The following is a 16,450-nucleotide window of genomic DNA, read 5'->3' as shown; positions in this document are numbered from 1 at the left end:
ATCATCCCAAAGGAAAATGCAATGTAATATAGAATGGACATGATGATGGTGTATATGGTTGATTTTGTTGATGACTGTCATTTTTTTATTCTTATAATCATAATAGAGGACCATCGAATGTGTCATCCAATTGAAAGATGATCCAAGTACTTTTAAAATAGGACAAGAAAAAACTCAATGAAATTCATTCATATGTTTCCTTTTTTATTATTCTAATTAATAAAAAAAAGGTTGTTAGACAAAGTAAATAGAAATGATTCATAATAATGGTGATTGATAATTATAGATTGATAATAATAACGATAAGTATGATGATGATAATGATATAACGATAATAGCACGTAATGATCGACATCTGTAAAGCAGTAATGCATGATATTGATCTTTATTATTTTTTTTTTTTAACTGACTCTACAAATTGGAAGATAATATATAAAGTGGCGTCAAGTCAATTGAAAGAGAATGATTGAATCGTTGCCTAATCAAAATTTAAATTGGTGATGATCGTTTTTAGATAAGGGATGACTATTTTCAATTTTATTTTAATTTACTCTGTGAATGAGGAAGTAAACTATAAATTGGATTAGATGAATTAAAGTGAAAGTCGCTTTATCTATGTTCGTTTCAAATTTGGTGCGATGATGATCATTTTTGATTGAGAAATGAAAAGACAAAGTATATTATCAGTAAGTTGAGTGAATTTTACAAAAAGCGTCTTTATTTTGATATTTCTATAACAATACAAGGTGATAAGAATTTTGTAGAGTGAATGGTGGTCATTATACTATTAGTGGGAGATTAAGGGAGATAAATAAAATAAAAGTACAAAAGGGAAATGAGACTATCGGAAGATAAAAAAAAAATATAGAAATGAACTATAAGCTACAAAAGAGGGTCAATACATCTAGTGATTGCGACGATCAGGAGATCGACGTAACCAATCTGATTGTTCCAGAGTCTGAGGCGGGGAAGAAGGAAGATCTAAAACAGAATCATTGCTTGCACGTCGTTGATGATGTCGATCATGAGGAGTTGATAAAGGATATCGTTGTTGTTGAAGTAAAAAACTGGATGATCCATATGGCGAAGGAGGGTGTTGCGGAGAAGGAGGAATGGTCAAAGGTACTGTATCACCAGTCATGGATGGTGATGGATAATCCACACTTACAGGACTCATGGGTCGCATAAATGTCTTGCTTTCATAATATCCACGTGCGCGTTGTGACACTGATGATGAGGGTGCTGTGGTGTTGGAAGATGAGAGTGTAGGTGGATTCGTAATGATATCGTTGCTCATATTGTCAAGATGATACTCATTTTTTTCAAATGTTTGCTGAAATGAGTCGGTAGGTGCATCCATCATACGTTGCTGGAATTTTTGTCCAATAAAACTTGTCACTCTTTGACTAAATCTTTTGTGTGATCCTATTCTATCATGACGTGCTCTTACTGGTGCAGATGCCATTGCTGTTGTTGTTTCTTCCATATCCATAGATGTGTCCTTTGTATCCATGTTGATACTTTTGCTGTTGAAATTGTTGGATGGTTGACCAGAGGATGGATTGGTAACAGAGTTGCTCATACCGTATAACTTTCGAGGATGGAAGACGGCAATCTATTTATACAAAATTAAAAAAAAAAAAGAGTTGAGAAGATGCGTTAGGTTTTAAATAATATAAACTTACAAAGAGTATATATAAAAAGAGAACAGTAATATTGATGTTGGCAAGGATACAATCTACAGCAAACTTGTTGGTAGCAATCACTTTGGCGTCAGTCATACCATCGATACACATGATCAAAAAAGAAATCGAATAGGAGAATAAACAGGCTGTCATCAAAGAGTTAATATCCATAAAATATTTCATCTTGTTGATCACCAAAGGGTTAGCATTTGTTTCACGTCCATGTTGAATAATGCGTCTAAAACGAAGAAAGGTTCGAATACCAAGAAGAGCAGTAATGAAGACTAAAAATAAATATAAATAAATGAGTTCTATCATATGATTCCTTTTTTTTTTTATTTTTATTTTTATTTTCATTTTCATTTCTTTTTTTTTTTTTTTTACCTTCACCGGCATAGGCAAATTGAGGAATGACCTCTTCTTTGATAGGATCATAATGATAATACCATTGAAGGATAGGAAACATAGCCATACTCAAGATAGACCTAAAGAAAAAGAAGAGAAAAAAAAAATAAAAGATAAGTATCTAATGCTTCCGTTTAACACTCAGATGCAGCTAAATAAATTTATTACCAAACGATATAAAACTTGAATTCAAAAGAACCCATAAAGTCCTTATTGGCCACCGAGTTTGATAAGTAGTTCCAAAAGCATTGTAACATAACGTAAAGACTTGTTTGTAAAGAGTAAGCAGCAGCTTCAATATAGTTGACGGCCTATTAAAAAGGAAATGAATGTTTGGTTGTTTTTAGTAACTGTGTCTATATGTTTGTACCACATAAACTGGGTGGCGCATATGAAAAGAATAGATTAGGGAATCAAAGCGTTTTTTTTTTTTCCTTACAAGAGCCAATTGTTGATTTTGTGGAGACCAATATTGGTATGGTTTGATAATAGCTTGTCCATTAAGTTCCATATATCCTTCATTATATTTGATATAAGTGAATGTTAAATCTAATAAGAGAATCTATATTAATTTCAAATGGATGATATAATAATGATAATAATAATAATAATAATAATAAAAGTTAACTTTACCCCAAACGACTTGTGCAGTCATCGTAAGCATCATCAATACAGTAAGAACAGATTTCAATTCACCTGACAAAATCTTTTTCAAACGTAAACATTGAAATCCATCACTTTTCCATATTGAATAAAAAAAGTAGAATATAGCATAAACATAGATAGTACATCGTTCTAGAATAAATAAATAAATAAATAAATAAAAAAAGTTTATATTATCAGATTATTATTCTTTTATAGATATTAATACTAACCTAAATAGGTGAAATCGCTAAATATCAATAGAAAAAAAGAAATAAAATAAGAATTAAAAATATAGTTTATTTATTTATATATTTTTACCTAAGATGCATAACTTTTCTATACAATCTTTTTCTTTATGCGTGTTATATAAAGGGAAAAAAAATAGAAAACAAGGAAAAAAAGGAAAAGAAAGAAGAAGAAGAAAAAAAAAAAAAAAGGACTTGACGTGGGCTCTTTATTCAATAAAACTTGTGTGACAATAAAAATGCGGAATGTTAAAGGGTAACTTAAGTTCCCTTTTTTATTTTTAGTTGCGCGCTTTCTATATGAAATGAAATTTCTTTTTTTACTTTCTTTCTTTCTTTCTTTCTTTTTCTTTTTCTTATCTTAACAATAACAAATGACTCGATTATCTTCATTATTACTATCATTTATTTTCTCTTTTTCCCTCATCTTCATCTCTCAAGCCGATCCTATCAATGAACTTGATGCTATTCATCAATTGATTAAACGTGAAGATAAATTACCTTTCGATACACTTCCAAATGCTAATTGTACAGCACCTTCAGCTTGTCAAAATATTGCTCAACCTGCTTCATGTCGTTGTAATGGAGTACTTACTGTTTGTCAAAATAACCAAGGTCAATTCTGTTGGGGTTCTCAATCATTGAATCAAAATACTGGTTGTCCAACTGTACCTTCTACTTGTAGTTCTTCATTTAACGGTACTGCCTCTTGTCTTTGTAACTCTCAAGCAGTACTCTGTGTTGATCAACATAATCATTACTGCTACGGTAATGTTGCTGCTGGCAGCTCAGTTTCTTTGGCTCCTATTCCAACTGGTTCTCAAACCTCTTCTTCTTCTGCTCAAATTCCTCTTCCTCCTGCTGCAAGTGGTGGTCAATCTAGTTCACCTGGTGCCTCTTCTACTCCTTCTTTGGCTACTACCTTGACCATCTCTTCACAACAAATTATCTTGGTATTGGTATTGGCTTTGGTTTCTCTTGCTTCTATTGTCTAAAATGTAATCCTATCACCCAAATCAATCATCACCACCAAAAGAACTTGTTTACTAACTTCCTTTTGTTTTTCTAGTCCCCTCACCTTCTCTCTTCCTCTCTCTTTTCTCCTTTTTTTTTTAATTTATTTCTTTGATGGCTGCTTATTTTTCTTCTCTTTCATATTTAGTCAAACCCCATATCGATGTTATCCATTTTTGTTATGCATATAGAATAAATCATATTTTTTTTATCATTCTTATATTTTTTTTTTCTTTTTTCAAAATTGTCGTTCATAGAGAGTGATAACATCTTTTATTTCTGATGTTTTTTTCGTTTGTATATTTTATATGGTATAAATTCATTAATTGATTTTGAAATGTAAGATAATTATATATGGAATCAATCAATCAAAAACAATAAGCCTAGACCATCTGTTTTTAGCAACTGTTCCTCATTTCCCTTCCTTGAATTGACCCCTGAAATAAAAATAAGGTACCTGTTTTTTGGAATATGAATTAAGCGTATAATGACACCTGTATTTTCATATCTTTTTGTCCTTTTCTTTTTTTTTATTTTTATTTTTATTTTTATTTTCTTGTCATTTATCTATATTTTTGTCTGAGGATATCTGTTTCATTTGTGATAGTTGATTTTCGCTCCGTGCTAGTTCATGTTGATAGGGGTCCCCATAAGCGTTCTCTTCCCCCCCGTAAAGAAACAAACGTTGATGACAAAGGATAAATCAAATGTAACAATGGAAGAGTAATGAACTATTTAACGTCAGTCATCATGCAGATAGATTCCTCATTCGTTATCAGATACACATGAGAGCTGTTATAATTATCATGGATGGCAGGGATGACAATTGTTGATGATTAGGAACAGCATTGACATAATTAAAATAGATTAATCAAAAAACAAATAGTAATGAAAACATAAACATGACTTTATTGAATAAAGAAGTATACAATGATATACCTCTGATGAAGGGAGAGAGAGAGAGAGGAAAAAAAAATAGTATTAAAAATGAGAAGAACATGTCATTAAAGAAAAATACATATATATATAAATAAATAAAACTAGAATAAACAAAAACTACAATAATATACTAAAGTATATATCACTATCTAACTAACCCATACGAGGATGATGAGTATCATCAATGTAATGATGATCCACTGAATAATCACTGTGATTGTCGCTCATAGGATGATAGTTGTAAGGTTGCTGAGGACCACGTAAAGGGATATCACTAGCACTGTTTCCATTTCCACTACCATACTGAGGATCAATGACTGAGAAAGTGACAGGTTGCGAAGAATAAGGATCTCGAACGGCGATTTCTCTTGTACTGTAGTTGGTAGTAGGTGATGACGTTGAGGATGGTGGTGGATGGAGTGGTGGGGTGTCTTGACGTTGATAAAGTGGGTATGATGGTTGATGTGATAAAGGTGGACTGCTTGTATATGATCCATTACCATATCCACTACCAACAGCTGAATCTTGTCCATAATGATAATGACCTTGTTGATCTTGTTGTTGGTTTTGTCGATCCACAGATATAGGACTCATTGGTCGAATAAACAATTTACTCTGTGATGTGTTGCCACCTGCTTGTTGTTGTAATTGTAATTGTTGTTGTTGTTGTTGATCCATAGATGCTTGACGCTGTTGTTGATGCATATCGACGAAATGAGTCACTCGTTGACTGAATCGATTTTGATCCATTTCCACATCTTGACCTTGAGATTTGTATACTTCATGAGAAGAAGACTCCTTTGTTGAGGTATTGTTATTATTGGTATTAAATTGACGTCGAGGATGGAATGTAGATATCTATTCCAAAGGGCAAAAAAAAAAAGGGTAAGTAACAAATGATGATAAATAATGATTGACTTACAAATACAAGATAATAAAAAGCAACACAGACATTGGCATTGGAGATGATGATATCAGAAGCTAGCTTGTTTTTTGCAATGGTTTGAGATGTCAACCCATCCACACATAAAATAAAGAAGGATGACCCATAAAAAAAGAGGATGATACAGATCATATTATTACATTCCCGGAAGTAGTTGAGTTTGTTGATGACACCAGTACTAACATTATTCTTTCTGACAGTAGAAATCAAACGTTTAAACCGTATATTATTGCGGATACCAAGGAAAGCAGTAATCAAGGCTATCCATATAAAGAGAAGTTAATAAAGAAAAGGGTATATATATTGACATTTGTCACTTACTTTCACTACTATATGCTACTTGAGGTACAATTTCACGATAAAGGGCATTTTCGCGATAGTACCATTGTAAAAATGGGAAGAGAGCCATGGAAGAAAGAGCCCTAAAATAAATAAATCCTACATTAATCAATCACTCAAAATCCCCTAGTCTTTTTTTTTTTTTTTTTTTTTTTTCTTACCATAACACAAAAAAGTTGAATTCAAAAGAAGACATGAAATTCTTCTTTGCCAAAGTATTAGACAAATAATTCCAAAAGCATTGTACCAAAAAGAATAATCCAGTTTCCAAAGAGAATGCAATACATTGTACGTAATCCATACGCTAAAAAAAAAAAAAAAAAAAAAAAAAAAGATGAGCCTATACATCCTGACTTTCTACTCTTTCTATTTTTGTGTGATCTTTTGTTGTACCGTGCTAAGTTCTTGATGATCGGGAGTCCAATACTGAAATGGTTTGGTCAAAATGGTATTGGTAGTAGGAACTTGGATAAAACCTTCTGAATATTTGATATACGTTCCCGTGACATCTAAATACAATCAATAAAGAAGTTTTTCTTTTTCAACACAGATGAACATATATATATATATACTATTCTTTTTTTTTTTTTTTTACCTGCTGTCATCTGTACACACGTCATTAACATTAATAGTACGGTTAATACACTTTTGAGTTCACCAGATAAGATTTTTGATAGCCGCAATGATTCAAATCTATCATTTTTCCATAATGAGTAGATCAAATAAGCACCCAGATAAACAAACATGGTTGATCGTTCTATAGAAACATCGATGAGTATCATCAATCCTTATATATATATATATATATTGTTGTTTACCTAAGTACGAAAAATCACTTAAAAAAAAATAATATAGATATCAGTCAGTATACGTTTGTACTTTTCAGTGATACATTGTCAAAGCGTCATTGTCATTACAATAGTATGTCCTACCTTAAATGAGTCATTGTGTGGTATCGATATTGAAGGAGTGTCAGTCAATTAAATATGAATATAATATAGAAAGGAAAGGTGAGAAGAACAAAAAAAAAAAAAAGTAAAAGAGTAAAAGAGTAAGAAAAAAAGGAACAGAAACTATAAAAGTTGGCCATTATTATAGACTCCGCGGTATACGTGAAACGACAAGAAAATAGGAAACTCACATGGAGTAAGCTTTAAGTAACACGAAATCTCTCGCTCTCTCCAAAAGGAAATATGATTTGATGGTCCGATGCCCAAAAGGAAAAAGGAAACCTTAATAAAATGATCATCTTATAATGCTTATTTGTCTTATGGTCAAGTTTAATCTTTTTTTTTATGAATATGTTCATATCATACATTCATCCTATTATTATTATTATTATCATCATCATCATCATCATCATCATTCTTTTATGTTCAGTGATAGATTCATTTTTTTTTCTTTGTAATAAAAAAAGATGATGATGGAAATATTACCATGTTAATAAAGTGTTCAAAGCTCAAGTAGGACAGAAAAAAAACAAATTCGTTCTTACTCTGCTATTAATGATGATTATCTCCCCGCACAATCCCTGATTGGTGAAGCTTTAATTTCCTGGCTATCCTGTCCTACTACTCTCTTGACCATCCAATAAAAATACCCACGGTTGGCATCCGATAGTTTGATGATATATGAATAAAAAAAAAAAAAAAGAAGTTAGTTGAATCATAGAAAGGTAATATTTGACTTGTTGACAGGACAGAACTAAGCTTTATAAAGAAGAAGTTGACATGGATAAAAGAGTACAAACAAAAGAGAACGTCGTACACTATCGAGTTTATTTTACAGGGACGATGGGTTAAAGATATTCGTAACACCATTAAAGCATCCAGTTGAACCAAATATGTATCATCATTATAATATTATTATTATTATCATTATTATTATCATTATTATCATTATTATTATCATCATTATCATTATCAACTCCATTAACCTCCTTTTGGGTTTCTCAATCATCTATTGCAAAAAAGTAGCCATTTAACTTGAGTCTCCGCGGTGATGATCTACAAATAAATATAATTAAAAACGGTAGCTTTTAGTCTAAAAGCTGCATTGCATTGCATTCCCACAACAGTCTTTCTCTCTTTCTCTCTCGCGTTTTCAGTTTATAAGGTTAATTACCTTTTTTTTTTTTTTTTTTTTTTTTTTTGGTAAAAAAAGATCTCGATTGAACAAAGATGAATCTGGTCATCTGATTGGCTACCATATACGTTCCCTTTTTTTTCACATATAATTTCCATCCAAAGGTATGGTAACCAAAATAAAAAAAAATTGGTAGTACGATTGATTTTTCCCAATGGGTAACTAATATAAATAGCTCAGGACATGTAAAATTTCTACATTCATGCGAATTTTTTTGATGTTATGAAAGAGGAGGATGAATGCTGGAAATGAAATGAGGAAAGTGTTACAGTTTATTCAGCTTTAACAGACAACAAGACTAACAGAGCGGGGTTTTGCCATCTCTTCTTTTTTTTCTTCTGTTTTTCTCTGTTACTTGTCTTTTTCTTTTTGATCTTTCTATTTTCAACATGGACGATACGCTTGTACAAGTACGCGAAAAATGTGCATTACAACTAGAAATGTATCAACGATGTGTAGAAAACTATCCAAACAATTGGGACAAGAGTTGTTTACAACAAAAGCGAGCTTTAACCAAATGTTCAGAAGAAAAGTATTGTAACAAAAAAAAAAAATAAGGTAATGCTTTTTTTCTTTACTCATTTGTTTTTTCTTTTTCTTTTTTTTTTTTTGTTAGTGTGGGTATCCTCAAATTTGTCAAACAACATTGTACCAAACCCATTATGGCCTATGACGAATGTTTAGCTGCCAATCCTGACGATCCTGAAAAGTGTGTCAAGGCTTTGAAGGAATTATATTTTTGTACTGAAGCAACTTCTATTGCGTATCGTGATCAACAAGCAAAGAAAAAACAAGCAAAGGAACAAGACAAAAAGGAAGAGAAAAAGGAATAGAACTTGGAAATAGATCCCCTCCATTGTAGATTGATAGATTATTTGACTATTTTGTATCCCCTCATCCCTACAACAATTGTATAGAAAGAAAAAAAAAAGGATTGATGTGTGTATTTTTTTTTAATTGAAATCGAATAAACATGAATGATAGACTTTATGATAGAGAAGGAATACAAAACTAAGGGACTAATCTATACGTGGACATCTTGAATACTTGGTTTTCTATAGGTATCTAACTGTCGTTGGCCTTTTCGTAGCATATATTCAATCGTGGCAAAGTCTGATTTTCGAATATCATGTTTCCTGAATTCCTGTCGTATAAATTTATAAAAATGCGGTCGGTTGGCCTAAAGTTAAAAAGAAAAATAGTAATAATAATAATAATAAAAAAGGGTACAACAATACAGTCGCGTATATATATATATATGAGTGTCAACCCATGAACCAAAGATCAATCTTTTTTTTTCTCTATACCTTTGGTTTTTCTCGGGCTGCTCTAAAGCAGTCTCTATATAGTTGAATGATCTGTTGTTGTAATCCTGATCGTTTTATAGGTCCAGCCATTATGTTGTATGTCAAAAAAAAAAAAAAAAAGTATGGAAGAAAAAAAAAAAATCGGAAAGAGAGACCAGCACCCCCCCCTGATTACTTAAGATAAAAATATCGGAGCCAAATTATGTGAATCCAAAGCACTAAATGCACGTCTTGAAATCATCATCAACATAAAAGTCATGTAAAAAAAGTCAATAGAGGAAGATCATGAAATTATCGTTACTTTTTATTGAAGTTTTGATTGCAATTTGGTGTCGGGTAACAAAAGAAAAAAAAATAGAAGAAGGAAGAAAAAGAAAAAGAAAAAAAAATTGTATACATGAACTATTCGTACAAGAGTAAAAAAAAAAAAAAAAAGAAAAGAAAGAAAGGATAAGAAAAAAAAAAAAGACAAAAGGGATTATAAAACAAACAACAAGAACAACTAATCTAAAACTATACAGCTTTTCTTTTTGTTTGTTGATTGTCTTGTTTGCCAAATGTATGTATATTGATTACCCATTCCAAAGATCCATGCGTATTTGTTGGATTTTCTTTTTCACCCAATATCTACCATCCAGCACCAGCCCAAGTTCCATTAGAGGCAGCAGGAGGAGCACCCCAACCATCATCAGCTGTAGAAGGTTCAGCAACGGCAACAGCAGGAGCAGCAGGAGCAGCAGCAGCAGGAGCAGCAGGAGCAGAAGCAGGTTCAGCACCCCATCCATCAGTAGAAGCCTTTGCAGCAGGAGCAGGAGCAGAAGCAGCAGCAGGAGCAGCAGCAGCAGGTTCAGCACCCCATCCATCAGTAGAAGCCTTTGCAGCAGGTTCAGCAGCAGCAGGTTCAGCACCCCATCCGCCTGTAGAAACAGCAGGAGCGGTTGATTCAGCACCCCATCCATCAGTAGAAGCAACAGGAGCAGAAGATTCAGCGCCCCATCCACCTGTAGCAACAGGAGCAGAAGATTCAGCACCCCATCCACCAGTAGAAGCTTGAGGTTCAGTGGATTCAGCACCCCATCCACCAGTAGAAGTAGCAGGAGTAGCAGATTCATTGCTCCAACTAGGTTCAGCATTCCAGCTAGGAGTATCCATGGAAGAAGGTTGATCATAGCCATAGTTGTTGCCTCCGGAAGCACCATCCTTTTCAGCATGACACTTGTAACAATCTGTACGACGAGCATAGTTCACAGCATTGCAACTATTGATAATAGTAATAATAATAAATATGAAGTCCTTTTTCCTCAGAACCATTTAATAAACTTACGATGTACAATCCCAGTCACCATCACGACGAGGGGGAGGACCACGACGTTCACCATTATCAGGACGACTGGCACCACACTTGAAGCATTCGTATCGTCTGGCGAAGTTGCTTTGATTGCAGCTATGATGAATTAAATAATAATAATAAAAAAAAAAGAAAGTTAATTCAACTGGATTCACAGAAACTCTCTTTTCCTCGATGTATTTTATTCCTTTACCTTTCACAATTCCAGTCGCCATCGCGTTGTTCGATACCTCCACTACCATATCCACTGTCATTGAAAGCAGCTAATCAGCATTAAAAAAAAAAAAAGGTCAGTTCACCATCATCATCATTCATTCATTCATTTATTCTTCATCTATTACCATTTGCAGCACCGCCGTTATCTCCAGCAGCATAGGCAAAGCTACCAGGAGCACCAGGTCCAGTACGTTCTTGAGGAATCCATTCTTGACCAGCATAACTAGGAACAGGGACATCTTCTTCATCCAAGTCTTCAGCCCAAGTACTAATATATACATATATATAAATCATTATCATCACCACGCATAAATCAAAAAAAAAAATAATACTTACATATCTTGAGAAACATATTGTTCTAAAAAGTCAGGGATTTTTTGCTTGTTTTCCACCAATAATTTCGTGATTTCGGGAGCCAATTGTTCACTACGTTCATTATAGAAAGAGGTAGCCAAACCAGATTTACCAGTACGAGCAGTACTAAAAAAAAATAGAAGTAAAACATAAGTATATAAACCCTAAACTGGAAAAAGAATGTGCGAGAAAAAAAAAAAAAAAAGAGAGAGAGAAATACTTACCGACCAATACGATGAATGTATTCATCCATAGAATCGGGTAAATCATAATTGATAACATGCATGACATTCTTGATATCAATACCACGAGCAGCAACAGCAGTAGCAACCAAAATAGGACATTGACCAGACTTGAAGGCCAACAATGCATCTTCACGTTCCATTTGAGTACGATCACCATGAATAGAGGTAGAGGGGAAACTTCGTTCATACAAGAATTGATCCAAACTATCGGCACCACGCTTGCTTTCCACGAAAATCAAAGTACGGCTAGGAGGTTGGGAATTGAGTAGACCACGGAGAGCTTCACGTTTTTCTTCTTCTTGCACATATAGGATGTTTTGGGTGATAGAGTTTGAGGTACCACCCACACGACCAACCTTCAAGAACACATAGTCAGGACGCAAGAAATCACGAGCCAATTTTCGAATGCTTCGAGGGAAGGTAGCACTAAACATGAGAGTTTGACGATCAGGAGATAAACCTAAAAAGATAATTGTTAGTAAATACCCTATTTACTCTGTTTTATTATTATTATTATTATTATATATATATGTTACCTCGCTTTTGAACAATGGTACGAATAATAGATTCGAAACCCATATCCAACATACGATCTGCTTCATCTAAAATAAGATACTTGACACGTTCCAAACTAACCTTGCGACGTTCAATGAAATCCATAAGACGACCGGGAGCAGCAGCTAAAATATCACAACCACGTTCCAATTGATTTAATTGAGTTCGACTATCAGCACCACCATAGACAGCACTAAAGTTATATAAAAAAGACAAAGAAATAAAAAAAAAAGTCAGTCTATTTTAAATTGATATATTATATTATCTTACCAAGGACGAAGATGACTTCTGTAAGACCAACGACGACAGTCATCAAAGATTTGAGAACAAAGTTCACGAGTAGGAGCCAAAATAAGAACTAAAGGTTCTGCCTTGAAAGTACGAGCTTCATAAGGTTGAGGACGAGGTTGAGCGAGTTCACGTTTATTGAATAAAGCTGATAACGTAGGAATAAGGAAAGCAGCAGTCTTGCCAGAACCTACATAAATAGATAAATAATAAAAAAAAAAAAAAAGCAACAAAATCCATTGAGTGATCATATTACATAAGCATATACGTAACCTCTCTAATTATCCTCATTCGATTCTTACCAGTTTGGGCACAAGCCATCAAATCCTTTCCTAAAGTGATAATTGGTAGAGATCCTTGCTGTAAAAAATAAGAATACGTAAGACATCCCTGTTTTTATTGTTTATTTCACAAGAACTTACTTGAACAGGAGTAGGTTGAACATATTTAGCTAAGCTAATATTTTCCTTCATGGTAGGGTGAATATCAGCATCCGAGAACTAACACAAGAATAGAATGAAGAAAAAAAGTCAGCATATATTATACAAGTATTGTTATTTTTTTTTTTTATTTGATACTTACAGACTTGACAAGTTGAATATTTAGATCTCCAGCACGTTCAATAGTAACAGGAATGTTATCATAACGGGAAAAGTCCAAAGGAGTTTGTTGATCACCAGCATCTTGTTCAAACAATTCCTTTTCCAATTCAATATCACGTTTGGCCATACCATTTTCATCGAGATTGTTTTCATTGTATTCATAACGAGATCGACTAGACGCCCAGTTGTAGAAACGATCAGGACGGTCTGCACGAGGAGGAACACCCATACCTTCAGGTCTTACTTCTTGACACTTGAAACATTCTGTTCTAGAAGCAAAGTTGCTTTGACCACAGCTATAAAAAGAAAAAGAAACAAAAAAGAATTTAATGTCTGTTTAAAAAAAAAACAAGCATTCTTTTTTTTTTTTTTTTTTTTTGGTCTATTTACCTTGGACAGTTCCAGTCACCTTCACGAGGTTGGAAACGAGGACGATCAGTTTGAGGAGGACCCATACCTTCAGGTCTAGGTTCATAACATTTAAAACATTCAGTACGTTTAGCAAAATTGCTCTGACCACATCTATTGAAATAACAATATATAATAATAACAAAAAAAAAAAAAAATAAGAACAAGAATAAGAATAAAAAAGGGAAGAGGTTAGAAAAAAATCACGTACATATATGTATACCAATCATATTGAATTGATAAAATATTCTTTTTTTTTTTTTTTACCCTGTACAAGACCAATCTCCAGGACGAGGTTCAAATTTGGGACGTTCATTGTAAGAATCATCACCGTAACCACTGCCATTAGTATCATTATAGCCACCATCATAACCACCATTGTTGTTGCTTGAATTATTTGCATCACCACCTAGATCGAGATTGGCATTTCCACTGCTAAAATCAATGTCTGCACCAAAACTTGCCTGTCCACTACTAAAATCTACGTTTTCACCCCAAGACATGATGAATCAAAGATACAAAAAAAAACTGGTGGGAGGAAATACAGAAAAGAAAGGAAGAAAAAAAAAGTATAAAGAAAAAGAATCTTAGGGACGGCGTTTCAACGCCGTGACAGGAAATGTCGCACTGAGTCCAAAAACTTTTTTTTTTAAAGTTTGGTGCAAGAATGGATCAAAATGAGATTGTCAACAATATACTATAAAAGATAGTGAATGACTGCTTTATTTTGAAAAGGAGGAAAAAAAAGTGAATCATTAAAAAAAAAAAAAAAAGACAAGAAAATAAAATACAAAATCAACCTATCATTCCTTTTTTTTTTTCAAACAAAGACACAAAGATCAACTTTATTTCAAAATAAGAACAAAGAAAAAAGGGAAACTAAAAGTACAGATACAAAGAGAACTATGGTAAAGGATGCGTCATAGCATTGGCAAATGGAATATGACGAAATGGAAGAGTGATAAAATGTTCGGTACTAGGCAAGTTGGCGAGGGTATAGAGTCGAGAGTTTGACGCAGAGACAATACCTTTGATTTTGGCATACGTACGTTGATGATCCGCCACTTCTGCACGTCGAGCCACGATATATTCTGTCACACGCCTGTCCAATGGCACGGAGTAATCCAATTTGTCATGAATCGCTTGTAAAACAATACATAATTCGGTAGCATCAGGTCGATTTTCAGGCTTGGGTTCTAAACAGCATACATAGAGTTTCTGATACCATTCAGGGACACCGACAACATGTTCGATACGATAAGGATTATCTGATGGATCGGATGAAGAAGAAGCGCCGTCTAATAATACGTCGGGAGATGGGAATATCACTTTGCTTACCAGTTGCCATATAATCACGCCTAAACTATAAATATCTGATTTTTCGGTGTAAACTCCCCGCCGTACTTCCGGTGCAATATAAGGTAATCTTCCATATACCGCCTTGGTTAGTGCTGTTACTGATGATGATTCCTTGGAAGGTGTTGCGTATCGATAATCCACCAAAAAATAGTCGCTATCTGTACACATGATGTTGCGAGGATGGACATTCCTATGACACATTTCTACTTTATGAAGATCCGCCAAATTTTGAGCCAGTCGTAAAATAGTGCCTGCTATTGTCTTGAGATCCAAATCAGCCAAAGGAAGTTGGTACATATGATCTTCTAGATTGCCATCATTACTCATTTTCATCACCATCATTAAATCTCCTGTACTTTCACATACTGTTAATCCTTGGAATAAAAGTGGTAGGAATGCTTTGGATTGTACTGAGATCTAAGTATATTTAAAACCATGATCAATTCATTTTCTTTTTTTTTATTTTTTATTTTTTTTTATTTTGATTATTATATAATACTTACTTCATTGAGTAACTTTTCATCGACAATTTTCAAAGCAACACGAGTAGGTTGGACATCATAAGGAGGAGACATGGCAGCACTATAGACAGCAGAAAATCCACCAGCACCGATGAATTGCATATTTGAGAACCAATTCCAAGGAAACCATTGCATATAGCTATCCAAACTTTCTAAATAAATCTGTTTGACAGCTTTTCTTGCTCGAGGATTCGTTGCATTGATTACTCGTTCCATTCCATATTTCTCTGCCAATAATTTATATGATAACTGTTGTCGCCAAACAAAACACCAATGCTATAACGTTGGGTTAGTATTTCTAATAATAATAATAATAATAATAATAAAGCTACTTACCCAAGCATGGTCGAATTCAATAGCGTTCGAGTTGTAATATTCACATACTTCTTGGTATAATGAGGCCAATTTTTCAGGGACATTGTTCATGAAGGAAGGATTAATAGGAATAAGATTTTCTAATCCAAATTCTAAAGGTATTTGTTCTACCAGTCTGGTAATAGCCTGTCGAGTTTGGTGTAAAAGTTCTTCATTTAATTGTTGAGTATAAAGTAATTGTAATTCTTGATCGTCCATTCCATATAACCAAAATAAGAAGAGTGAAAATACAACAAGGAAGTAGAAATAGACCCTAACAGACGCACACACACACACAGACACAGACACAGACACAGACACAGACAAACACACAAATACACAAATACACACAAATACACACAACACCTAAAAGAAAAGGGAAAAAAAAAGTGGGGATGGGGAAAAAGAAAAAGAAGGAAATAAAAGAAGAAAAGAAAAAAATATATATGATTGATGATCAAAAAGTCAGATTACATTTGATTGGTTCAGTTTTTTTTTTACTCACGGAGATGGCAAATCCTAAGGGTTCGAAA

At 33.6% G+C, this 16,450-nt stretch overlaps 7 protein-coding genes across 7 annotated transcripts; 2 read left to right on the top strand and 5 right to left on the bottom strand.

Moving 5' to 3' along the window:
• Window positions 1-695: 695 nt before the first annotated feature.
• Window positions 696-3,166, bottom strand: BX664DRAFT_324567 (uncharacterized protein). The gene is made up of 8 exons (XM_051543870.1): window positions 3,054-3,166; window positions 2,966-2,982; window positions 2,724-2,885; window positions 2,530-2,639; window positions 2,259-2,401; window positions 2,070-2,170; window positions 1,686-1,969; window positions 696-1,615 (listed from the first exon to the last, which is right to left on the bottom strand). Exons 1-8 carry the CDS (start codon window positions 3,062-3,064, stop codon window positions 905-907), a joined length of 1,539 nt encoding a protein of 512 aa, XP_051402901.1. The 5' UTR covers window positions 3,065-3,166; the 3' UTR covers window positions 696-904.
• Window positions 3,167-3,335: 169 nt separating this feature from the next.
• On the top strand, window positions 3,336-4,210 carry BX664DRAFT_324566 (uncharacterized protein). Its single transcript, XM_051543869.1, has 2 exons — window positions 3,336-3,978; window positions 4,050-4,210. The coding sequence occupies exon 1, from the start codon at window positions 3,355-3,357 to the stop codon at window positions 3,973-3,975; it is 621 nt and encodes a 206-aa protein (XP_051402900.1). The 5' UTR covers window positions 3,336-3,354; the 3' UTR covers window positions 3,976-3,978; window positions 4,050-4,210.
• Window positions 4,211-4,955: 745 nt separating this feature from the next.
• BX664DRAFT_63770 (uncharacterized protein) lies at window positions 4,956-6,769 on the bottom strand. The gene is made up of 5 exons (XM_051549664.1): window positions 6,609-6,769; window positions 6,377-6,519; window positions 6,198-6,298; window positions 5,856-6,136; window positions 4,956-5,791 (listed from the first exon to the last, which is right to left on the bottom strand). The coding sequence occupies exons 2-5, from the start codon at window positions 6,514-6,516 to the stop codon at window positions 5,087-5,089; spliced, it is 1,227 nt and encodes a 408-aa protein (XP_051402899.1). The 5' UTR covers window positions 6,517-6,519; window positions 6,609-6,769; the 3' UTR covers window positions 4,956-5,086.
• A 2,031-nt stretch (window positions 6,770-8,800) lies between these two features.
• Window positions 8,801-9,193, top strand: BX664DRAFT_257820 (uncharacterized protein; the record flags this gene model as incomplete). Its single annotated transcript, XM_051540523.1, has 2 exons — window positions 8,801-8,892; window positions 8,977-9,193. 2 exons carry the CDS (start codon window positions 8,801-8,803, stop codon window positions 9,191-9,193), a joined length of 309 nt encoding a protein of 102 aa, XP_051402898.1.
• A 112-nt stretch (window positions 9,194-9,305) lies between these two features.
• On the bottom strand, window positions 9,306-9,779 carry BX664DRAFT_324562 (uncharacterized protein). Its single transcript, XM_051543868.1, has 2 exons — window positions 9,668-9,779; window positions 9,306-9,540 (listed from the first exon to the last, which is right to left on the bottom strand). Exons 1-2 carry the CDS (start codon window positions 9,755-9,757, stop codon window positions 9,385-9,387), a joined length of 246 nt encoding a protein of 81 aa, XP_051402897.1. The 5' UTR covers window positions 9,758-9,779; the 3' UTR covers window positions 9,306-9,384.
• A 515-nt stretch (window positions 9,780-10,294) lies between these two features.
• Window positions 10,295-13,504, bottom strand: BX664DRAFT_256765 (P-loop containing nucleoside triphosphate hydrolase protein; the record flags this gene model as incomplete). Its single annotated transcript, XM_051540473.1, has 11 exons — window positions 10,295-10,925; window positions 10,992-11,111; window positions 11,209-11,278; window positions 11,357-11,499; window positions 11,568-11,711; window positions 11,810-12,290; window positions 12,367-12,578; window positions 12,656-12,863; window positions 12,976-13,029; window positions 13,092-13,173; window positions 13,265-13,504. 11 exons carry the CDS (start codon window positions 13,502-13,504, stop codon window positions 10,295-10,297), a joined length of 2,385 nt encoding a protein of 794 aa, XP_051402896.1.
• Window positions 13,505-14,504: 1,000 nt separating this feature from the next.
• Window positions 14,505-16,243, bottom strand: BX664DRAFT_291667 (kinase-like domain-containing protein). Its single transcript, XM_051541952.1, has 3 exons — window positions 15,900-16,243; window positions 15,546-15,839; window positions 14,505-15,459 (listed from the first exon to the last, which is right to left on the bottom strand). Exons 1-3 carry the CDS (start codon window positions 16,134-16,136, stop codon window positions 14,587-14,589), a joined length of 1,404 nt encoding a protein of 467 aa, XP_051402895.1. The 5' UTR covers window positions 16,137-16,243; the 3' UTR covers window positions 14,505-14,586.
• Between the last annotated feature and the right edge of the window lie 207 nt (window positions 16,244-16,450).

This window comes from Halteromyces radiatus, assembly GCF_025201355.1.
Source record: "Halteromyces radiatus strain CBS 162.75 chromosome Unknown BX664scaffold_2, whole genome shotgun sequence".
NCBI lineage: Eukaryota > Fungi > Mucoromycota > Mucoromycetes > Mucorales > Cunninghamellaceae > Halteromyces > Halteromyces radiatus.
The sequence above is the reverse complement of the archived record's forward strand: the minus strand, read 5'-3'. Positions and strand labels throughout refer to the sequence as shown.